An 11,593-nucleotide genomic window follows, 5' to 3' on the forward strand; every position below is an offset into this window, starting at 1 on the left:
CATTATTATAACTATGCCAATATCTTAAAGTTGAAAGATAGAAAAAGAATTGCGGTTGTGTACTACAAGTGTAATTAAATAATCTTTCAAGTCAACAATATGAATATAACCCAACGATGATCTTATATATATTACTTTTAAAATTTTTAAAATAGACTTTTAAATTTGAATTAAAAAAAAAAAAAAAAAAAGAAAAGTTCAAGCAACTCTCCTTTAATGGGAGGATTTCTTTTAAATTATTTTTGAAAATTTGGGTTATTTTTGTCAATTGCCCAAAATTGATTTTAGGGGGGAAAGGAAGAGACAGATGGGAGACATGATAATTTTGGTAAAATTAGGTTAATGGAAATAATATTGCCAAAAAATCAATTAAGATTTACCCTTTAATTTCCAAACAAATTTTGCTTGATAATTTCTAGACAATTTTCCCTTCTTGTAAAAGAAACCATCATCGTCGGAAATTTTAAAATAAATAAAGTGTCCTCCCTTTTCTGGTCCAAATTATAATTATAATTTTTTTCTGTTGCAAGACTTGAATCGGTTAACCTCGAATGGTCCTATTATTTTCATGAACTTTTTATAATTTTTTTTTTACACATTAACAACTATATTGAATCAATTTCTTTTAAATACAACTATTTATTTACTAAATTCATGGTCTATTAAATTTGATTTTCATTTCGTATAATTTTTTATACACAAAGTAGTTAAAGTTCATGAAATTAAGATTTAAATGATATCACAAATTTTATAATATGATGTAGAAAATATATATAGAAAATGGTCCAAATAATACTAATAAAAAAACAGATAAATTCAGTCTAAACACAACCCGACAATTCAAACACGGTAATCAAAAGCATGATAAATCCAACCCAAATTTTTAGGGGATGTTTCAGGACTGTAATGAAATGAATTTAGATTGTAATGTAATCCAATATTCATGTTTGAATTGAGTGTTTTGGGCTCGATTTGTAATATTCAATTCAATCCTCTTTTTCATCGTTTTCACATTTCACAGTCATCTCTCAGCATTTCAATATTCCTCTGATCGATTACATTCCAGCCTCCAAGATAGCATTTACCTGATTACATTTCATCTACCTAAATAACTCCTAATTATGTGGGGATGGTTTAGACTATTTTTATTTTTGGAGCAATTGTTATATAAATTAACTTTTTATTCACACACATATATAGTTTCTTTCTGTCATGCATAATGTCATTTTAAAAAAAATATATAATAAATTGTTGTTCTTTTTAACATTACGGATTTGTGAATGGAGCATGAAAAAAAGTAAGAATAATAGTTACCAAAATGGGTTCTTTTGAATAATTACTCTGAAAAGTTAAAAAAATAAAAATGGAAAAAAAACCTAGAATCTTTTATAACAAGAATTTAGTAAATGCACATAATTAGTAACTTTTTTTTTAATCTCTAAGGGATGATTCGTATCTAAGAAACTGAATTCATTAAATCACACCAAAGAAAACTAAAAACTTCCACTAATTTAATTTAATATTTTACCACTCTTCACTTTTAATTTTGGAAATGTGACCAATTTGAAATTTAATATTTATTATTAATATTTCAACGCTCTTATTCATATTTAATTGGAGGATTATGTTATGAGATTACAACCAACAATAACATCTCTTACTTTAAAAAATCACTATGAATTCAAAAGTCTACTGATAAATTACTATAAATTCACCATAAATAAATTATCATTTTAAAAATAATAATAATTTATCATTTAGGAAATTTTCACAAATAAAAAATATTAAATTATTTATAAAAATAACAAAAAGAAAAATATTAATAGAAACCGATAAACTTCTATCGGTTTCTATTAACTTCTATAAAAAAATATTAAAATTTTACTATTTTATGTAAATAGTTTTCCTTTAACTTTTTAGAAATCTCTCTCATCAATTATTATCTTAAAAAATCTATCTCCATCATTGCTAGAAATAAAAAATTACTATAAATTTAATCTTTTTCGATATATACCAACACTATTTAGTTTTAATTTTTACATGGTAAACAAACTTTTTTTACCTCATTATGTGTATATATGTGTTTTCTCTCCACGTAGGAAAAAATATATATTTTTCTGTTCCCCTATTTATATTCATGCATTTCTTTTCTACACTCGAACTAATTTTATGTAATATTAAAAAAAAAAAAAAAAAAAAAAAAAAACTAATTTTATGTAATATAATAATAATAATACTTTGAATTTGCTTGATAGATTATTTCTCAAAATAATAAAGCATCTTTGCGATAAATATAAATTAAGTGTAATCATTTTCTAGAAAGATTTTCAATTATCTTTTAAAGAATTAATTGGTAAGTTATCTTTAATAGTTAAAATCACTTTTGTTTTATTCTAAAATTTTGTTTTTAATATGAAAGAAGTGAATAAATTTGGTGAAAAAATTATAGTTGGTAATAAAAATAAATTTTATTTAATTAAAAGTACTAAAATTTTATCAATGATTATACTTTTTGTTAGACTGAGCTGCTCATTTTAACGGTTGATCTGTATAAATTTTATTTTGAAGCTTTACCTGAAAACATTTTATCTAGAAGATACCATATCAATGAGGATATATTTTGTTCGTTGGAATTTGTCCATACTCGATAGAATCTTAACTTGGTTCGTTGCACATGATTAAATAGCAAACTCTATGCCTTTTATTCAATAGAAATCTGATTTGGGAACGGGTAACTTTCTTCATAACTTTTGAGTGTCAACGAGAAAGATACTTTCTTGCATGTAGTCCATATGGCATATGCTATCTCTTCTTCTTAATTAATAAAGTATTTCCCCATTAATTGATTTTTGGATTCTAACAATTATAGAATGTTGGTGGTATACCCTTTGACGACTATCTCATTTAAAAAATAAGATCATTTAAGTCTTTTCTCACATCACTCATTTGTTCACTTTCAATGTATTGATAACATTCTTATATCCAAATTAATTTGTAATTAAAAAAAAAAAAAAACCATCACTTTTTGCCCATGCCCTAAACATTAATTGTCTCGTTAAAAAAAAATATTTCAAATATTTATAGATGAAGAATACATGTTATCATTTTCAATCAGAAAAGTGTGTAAAGATATTTTTTAAAATATCTTTAAGAAAATAATTTATCACATTATAATTTATAATCGAATCATTGATGAGTTACACAAACATAGAAATATCCCAAAATGTACCAATATATTTTTGTTTATGTAGATATGTTTTTTGGATCTTTTTAAATATAAAAAATATTTAAAAATATTTACAGTAAAAAGTTTCAAAAGTACAAAATATTTTTGAAATTTTTTTGCTATGAAGTGTAAATATTTTTAGGATTTTTTTATTTATAAGAATTTCTCTATGTTTTTTTTCATGTCTAAATATATCATTTTTTTTCTCATGAATTTTTTAATTTATGTATATAAAAATGGAAATTATAATTATTTTAATTAATCAAACTATTGTCGAAGCATATTTTTATTATCTTTTTAACTATTTCCTTTTGAAAGAAGGAAAAAAGAATGGGTCTTCTTTCTGCCTTTCGGCCATTCATTTCATCTTTATATATAGTCTTTTTATCGTCTACAATATTTACATAATATAATATCACAACTCGTAAAATGTAAAAGAAAGAAAAAAGGAATAAGAAATCTTCAACCTTTTAATATTATATAGATACTTGAATTTAAATGAATGTCTAATAAACGTTGAGAATGAATTTGGGCTTTTAGTCCATAGCAAAAAGTAAAAAATTATATATACGGACTTATAAGGAAGTTTACGAATTGTGGTTATAGTGGAAGTAGGAGTTTGTTTGGATGAATGGTTTCAGGTAATTGTGCTTATGCTTAAAAAGAAATAACTTTTTTATGTTTCTCTTAAATTTTTTATCAGTTTTCCTACCGTTTTAAAAATCTATTTATAATAATATTTTTATGATTTAGTGGATTTGAAAATTAATTTTAATTAATTTTCTTATATCTAAAAACATTTTTGTTCTTTCGTTAAGCCTCTGTAATTTTGTTTTGAAGAATAAAAAACCTAATTTTTCATCTTCTTCATCCTTTTTGCCTTCGTTTATGAGTTATTTTTTGTCGTTCTCCGACAAGTACACACAAGAGATCAGTTGTTATATTAGTTTTGGAGAGCAACTAGGTTTTTGCGATTTATCATTTAGGTATCGTTTTTACTTTCAAGACAATAGTTTCCTTCACAGTACAACATTTTGCATTTAGCTCATCAATAAATTCTAAATTTTAATTTTTCTTTAATAAGTGAACGAGGCACAAAATTATTGAACATTCATTAATAAACTATTTGACCTTTTCAAGAAAATAATAAACTACTTGACACAAAATAAGAAATGTAAAAGATTTAATAAATCTTTACATAAGTTTGATCTCTAAAATTTTTAAAGTAATATCTAATAAGTCATCGAAATGGTAAAAATTACTATTGATATTGTGTCCAATAAATTATTAAACTAAAAAATCTCTAACAAGTCATTAAATTTTTATTTTTTTATATATAATAAATTTTTAAACGTATGATTTTATATCTATTAAATTTTTGTGATTTATAAGATTTATTCCATAAAATTCAAATAAATATTAAATACAAATTGAAAATTATTTAATAATATATCTAAAACCAATTCCAACATTCTTTAGAAGTTTAGAAACTTATCAAATATGTACACAGAGTAACTTTGACCTCCCATTGATGAAGCATGAATCTCTTACTCACCTTAAATATAAAAGTGCAAAAATGAGAGAAAAAGATGAGATGATTTTGCTTTGTGGAAAATTATATATATATATATATTAGTGGTAGTTAGTACGAAGATTCCTATTCTCGATAAGGAAGGAAGTATTCTTGTTAAACACAATATTAAAAGTTCAGAAATCAATATACATTTTAAAGCTCAAGAATCTATCACAATACTAGATCTTGAAATATCAGTTTTATCTCTATACTTTGAAATTCATTCAATTTAGTCGATATACTTACAAACATCCAATTTTAATTTACATACTTTCAATACATCCTAATTTTAGGGGTGGCAATTCAAACCGCAAAAATCGAATCAAAAACTCAATGACATTGAAAATGCGGTTTAATCTGGTTTGAAGAAATTTTGAAAGCAAATTAATTCGATTGGTTCAATTCGAAAACCAAATTTTAAACCCAACCGAACTTCATATATTTATATGTTTTTTTTTAAAAAAAAAAAAGTTAACCGAATTAAAATCGAACTGTTTTCTAATTTAAAGAACAAAACGGAACCAAATCTAACCGTTTTTTAATTTTTATATATATATATCAAATTTAAAATCGAATCGAACCTTAGATTCGATTCGGTTTGAACCAATAAATCGATTTGGTTCATTTCACATATAAAAAATTTAATTTCGATTCGATTCAGTTTGCCACCAAATCGAATCGTTTCCACCCTACTCAAGTAAGTCATTCCAACTTAAATTTTGCCGAAATTGACTAAATAATAACAATATTTTTCATGCAAGTAAAGAAAAATTACACTACGTAGATTTTTTTCTTAAATTTTTAGTACATAACAACTTATACCAAAACTAATCATAATTAAAAATTAAATTTAAGATTTATTAAAAATATATAAATTAAAATGAACAAATTTGATAGTATAAGAAACAAAATAATATCTCAACTCAAAATTCGTACTAAAAAATAATAATTGAAAAAAACTTTAATTCTCCTCTCTCTCCTACTTTTCTCTCCTCTACAAATTACCCCACTTTCCTCCCGCTCCCTTAACCTTTGACATTAAAAAAAAAAATTAAAATTAAAAGAACACACCATGATGCTAAAATCGCCGGAGCTCCCGGATTGCCGGTATCTGAGCCCGCCGGTGATAGTCCGACCGGCGAATCCAACCCCAAAACACTCGTTATACCTCTCCAATCTGGACGATCAAAGCTTTCTAAGATTCTCCATTAAATACGTGTTCTTATTCGAGAAGGGCGTGAGCTTGTGCAACCTGAAGCGTTCTCTGGCCATTGTTCTTGAACATTACTACCCATTTGCCGGACGGCTGAGGGTGTGCGGCGGCGGCGGTGGTGGGTCGTCGTCGTCGGAGTTTGATCGGAAGCTGGAAGTGGAGTGTAATGGAGAAGGGGCGGTTTTTGCTGAGGGGTTTATGGATTTGACGGCGGAGGAGTTTCTTCAAATGGCGGATACGCCTAATCGGTCATGGAGAAAGCTTCTTTATCGGTTTGAAACTCTTGGTTTTTTGGATATTCCTCCTCTTGTTCTCCAGGTAATCCTAATTTCTAATTTCTTTTTTTTTTTTTAGTAATTAATTATCTCATTTAGCTTTGATTTATTCCAACATTCAAAATATATATTAAATTTTTAAAACACTCGGATGTGGATTGAGTTAAATCAAATGTCTGGTAAATCGATATAAAAAATCTTATTTAACTCTTTTTATTATCCAAGTGTTGCACAATCTTCGTTCATGAAGATGAATAACGTATAAATTTACTTAATCAAGTCCAACTCAATAACTATTTTGTTGATATATATAATTCTTTTTTTTTTTCCTTATATAGTTGTCGAGGCTATTTTTAAAAATTATAATAATTAAAATTGAGGGTGGTCATTGGTAAAGAGGAAAGTATTATTCTCTGAAAACTATACAATAAGAAAGTATTGTAATCACACCCTACGTATACAAAATGCTATAATTAAATCCAATACGAAATGTTTTTGGTACTTTTTTTTGTCAAACCATCTATTAGTCCCGAGTTTTGAATAATAGGTATTTTTAGTTTCTAAATTTTTAAAATGTATTATTTCAATCCCTTAATTTTTAAAAAATTCTTTGAGCTTTTTTTTTTTCCATTTTATATAATTATGTGAAATTTTGAATTATAAAGATATGTTTAAAAAAGATAAATTATTTCAAAAGGCAAAATTGCGAAAAATATTTACAAAATATAACAAAATTTCAAAATCTATCAAGATAGATACTAATAGAAAATATTTCGGTTAATTTTTCTATATTTGAAACAGATATTTAAAAAATAATTTTCTAATTTAAAATAATAATAACAAATTATTAATGGGACCTTTTAAACCAATTTTTAAAAATTTAGAAACTAAAAAGTTACCTTTTAAAAATTTAAGAATCAAATGAAACTATTATAAAAAGACTCAAGAGATTAAAATGATATGCTCTGAAAACACATAAACTAAATGTACATATTCTTTTAACAGTCGGACTAAAAAAATACTATTTTTATTTGTTATTTTAAATCTAAGAGGGAGAGGGAGAGAGTTTTTTTTTTAAAAAAAAAAAATATATTATTTATTACTGAAAGAACACACAGTTGAAATTAATTATATATATTGTTCTATCTCTCTCTCTTTTTTTTTTTTTTTGTGTGTGTGTGTTTTCTTTTTAATTTTGTTTTGTGGTCGGTCTCAGCTTTTGGGTGGTAGAGAGGACTCAGAGAAAGCCTTGTCTCTGCCTCTGCTTTATCTCTCCTTTTCTCTTTTCTATCCCTTTCCATGCGTTTTCTTTTCTTTCATTTTCTCTTTTTTTTTTTTAGAAAAAAAAAAAAAATCAAATACTATTTTCACTCGTACTATCACCTTTAGTTAATTTCGGTCTTACGTTTTTTTCGATATTTATTCATTTTAGTTCTTATACTTCTAACTTTATCTCATTTAGTTTCTATACTTTTAAGAAAATCATCATTTTAGTTCCTCGTTTTCATGTTTTCCTTATTTTTCTAATCAAAATTTTGATCATGATACTTCATCAACTTAATTTCTTAAAATGTAACTATTAATTTAAAATATTTTCTTTGGGTTTAAAATTTTGCACAAATAAATCAAAATGGCCACTTTTAAAATACATGAATAGAAATGGACATTTTAGAAGTATAGAAACTAAAATGAATGTTTTTTTTTAATAAAAGTTTTCAACTTCAAATACTACAACAAACTGAAATCATAAATACAAAGATATATCATTTTGGTCATCATGCTATGAAATTTGCTCAATTTTAGTCTCTTTACTTTCGATTATCCAATTTTAATCTATATATTTTCAATAAATCTTTAATTTAGTCTCTCAAAATTAAATTTTACCGAAACTAATTAAATATAAATAGCAAATTCCATCCGAGAAAATACACTACATGAATATATTTTCAAAATTTATAGTAGAAAAACTAATAGATAACAAAAAAAAATAGATATATTAAAGAGTTGTTTTCAAATATAGGAAAATAAACCAAAATATTTACAAATATAGTAAAATTTCACTGAGACAATAAACCGCGATAGATTATTATCTATGTTTATCTGTATCATGATAAACATATACCGTAGTTTATTACCATCTATTACATATATGTGATATTTTACTATTATTTATAAATATTTTTAATAATTTTATCATTTAAAATAAATTTTCTATATTAAAATTAAATAAACTCTAAAATAAAATGACCAAAATGATATATTAACCATGGGGGAGAGGATGCACCGCACCTTCCCAAAATATGTTTCCCCACCCACATCAAACTTTCTTTTCCATCAACTAGTCCAACGTCCCTTCACCATCTTCAAACATATGAAATATCATATTCAATATGCTACCATTATGTGGCTACCACCTTTTCTAGTACACTAAAATATATCCCAAAAACTTTAATATATAATAATAATAATAAATTTATATATATAATGTACCTTCAGTTAATCTACTTCCAAATACATTTTCTTTTTACTAACTATTTTTACTATGACGACAAAATTACGTACCCAAAGATAACCTCTTTTTTTTCCACTCTTTCTTTTTCTCTTCTTGAATTCAGGGACCTAATTTGAAAAGTTAGTGAAACTAATATACATTTTTTACAACTAAATTAGAACATTGTTTTTATTTTTTTATATATCTAACTATCCCATAAATCGCACAAGATTCAAATGATAAAATATAGCAACCTAGTCATATTATTTTCAAATCAAATTAATCAATACTTTGAGATGACTTTAGAAACGATGGAAAGTGTTTCTATTCTATTCATTAAATATATTTTTTTCAATATTTTACTATATGCTAAATTTTTTAAGATTATTATTATTATTATTTAGAATTCAACAAAGATTCAAATATTAACTTCTTTTTTTTTTTATATCTTTATCGGAAGATCGAACTTTTGACATTAAGATTATTATTATTATTATTATTATTATTATTATTATTATTATTATTTAGCATTCAACAAAGATTCAAATATTAGTTTTTTGTTTTTATATCTTTATCATAAGATGGAAGTTTGAACTTTTGACATGAAGAATGGGATGGGATGGGAGTGTATGCTAATTATCGCCGAGTATAAATGTTTTTTTTTTCAGTGTTTTTTGAAGAGGGGTATTTTGGGCAGGTGACAAATTTGCGTTGCGGAGGGATGATTCTATGTACTGGAATAAACCACTGCTTGTCGGACGGCGTTGGGACTTCACAATTCTTGCATGCATGGGCCCACCTCACCACCAAACCCAATCTCCCTCTTCCAATCAAACCATTCCATTTCCGCCACGTGTTTAAACCCCGCAACCCCCTCCACGTCACCTTCCCCCATCCTCAATATTCCAAAACTACCCCTTCCAACAACCAACTCCTCCTCAATCTCCTCCGCTCCCTCCCTCTCCGCCCTGTCTCCGTCGTCTTCTCCGCCGCCGACATTCTCCGCCTCAAGCGCCGCTGCACCCCTTCCCTTAAATGCACTTCCTTCGAAGCCCTCGCCGCCCACACCTGGCAATCCTGGCTCCGTTCTCTCGCTGTCGCCGCTACCACCGCCGTTGTTTCCCCTCTCCCTCCTTCTCTCCCCGTCAACCTCCTCTTCTCTGTCAACGTTCGCCGCCACATGCACCTCCCTGAACCACCCTCGGGATTCTACGGTAACGCGTTCGTCCTCGCTTGCGCCCAGTCCACCGTGAAGGACCTCACCGCCAATGCTGCCGTCGGCAACATCCACCACGGTGTAACGCTCGTCCAACAAGCGAAGGCGGCCGTGACGGAGGAATACGTGCGGTCGGTGGTTGACATGTTGAACGACAGAAGTGTGAGAACCGACATGTCGGCTACGTTGGTGATTTCCCAATGGTCTAAACTCGGGCTTGAAGATTTGGATTTCGGAGAGGGGAAACCGGTGCATATGGGACCTCTTGCCAGTGATATTTATTGCCTGTTTTTGCCGGTCGCCGGTGATCTCTCCGCCGTTAGAGTTCTGGTTTCGGTGCCGGAATGTGTAGCCCACAAGTTTGAGCTTTATATGAAGGATTGCTATTACACTGACCATGAAGATGAAGATACAGTTAATATCAATAATAACAATAATAATAAGGGAGAACAAAATTGTTTCATCTGAAAAATATATATATATGTGTATGTATCATCATTATTTCTTAAATAATTTACCACTCACTCCCTTCTAAACAATGCGCAAATAAGTTTTCTCTAATTTTTTTTAGTACATGCAAGTAAGTACTATACTAAAAGTAATTACGGGAAAAAAATATCAATTTGGGACGTGATTTTAAAATATTATACTTTTTATTTAATTCCTAGGTTTTTATAATTTACAATTTTACTTGAAATTTTTATTCATTTTCAATTTTTATTTTAATTAACCTACCTTAACTTTTAGTTAATTTAAATTAATTATTATGTAATATTTTTTATTAATTTTATTAATGACGAAATATTAGTGAAACAAATTCAATTACAGATAATATAATTATTTTTAATTAATTAAAAAAATTAACACTAATGAGTGAGAGTAAGTATTTTGTAAAGGTAAAAGTGTAAATCGAACTAAAAATCAAATTAAAAAAATAACAAAAAACTAAAAACTCAAGGGTGAAAATATAATATTGTGAAACATAAGAACCTAACAAAGCTATGCACAAAACTTGAATGTAAAAATGAGCAACGTTTTTTAAATTTATGAACAAATGGAAAATTATATTGAAAACCTAGCTAGATCGAAACTCAAAGGGTACTTTTTCCCCTTGTTATAAGCATTATTTTTAATATAGTTTAGAAGGACAAATTTTAAACATATTAGGAGGGCGAATTCATAATCATAGTTTATGGGCTATAATAGTCCGTATGTTTAGATTATAATAGTCTATGTTTATGGTGTAAACTATTTTAGTCTCGGTAGAAAATAGTAAACACTATAACAAAAATGGATTTGAAATAGTAATATTCTAATTAATTGTAGATTATAATAGTTGGAAAAACTAACCATTATAATTGGAGGCTCAATCATCAGGTTGGTGGCTCAGATACTCTTTTTACATTCTTAGGTAATCTACTTAAGTTGACTATCATTTCGCTCAAATTATTTTATATATTGAATTGTAACCCGAGATATGTAGGACATTTTGTGTCAATCAAGGTAGAGTGATACGGTAATTTAGAGATTAATAATTGCTAAAATAATCATAGTTCAACCAATATACTATATGTATTAGCAATTAAAAGGTTTGTGGTT

At 27.1% G+C, this 11,593-nt stretch overlaps 1 protein-coding gene across 1 annotated transcript; it reads left to right on the plus strand.

Moving 5' to 3' along the window:
- The first annotated feature begins 5,804 nt into the window (after positions 1–5,804).
- On the plus strand, positions 5,805–10,530 carry LOC120075995 (HXXXD-type acyl-transferase family protein). Its single transcript, XM_039029764.2, has 2 exons — positions 5,805–6,330; positions 9,476–10,530. The coding sequence occupies exons 1-2, from the start codon at positions 5,872–5,874 to the stop codon at positions 10,460–10,462; spliced, it is 1,446 nt and encodes a 481-aa protein (XP_038885692.1). The 5' UTR covers positions 5,805–5,871; the 3' UTR covers positions 10,463–10,530.
- The last annotated feature ends 1,063 nt before the right edge of the window (positions 10,531–11,593 follow it).

Source organism: Benincasa hispida, chromosome 4 (genome assembly GCF_027475165.1).
Source record: "Benincasa hispida cultivar pf3 chromosome 4, pf3_genome.v1.1, whole genome shotgun sequence".
Lineage (NCBI taxonomy): Eukaryota > Viridiplantae > Streptophyta > Magnoliopsida > Cucurbitales > Cucurbitaceae > Benincasa > Benincasa hispida.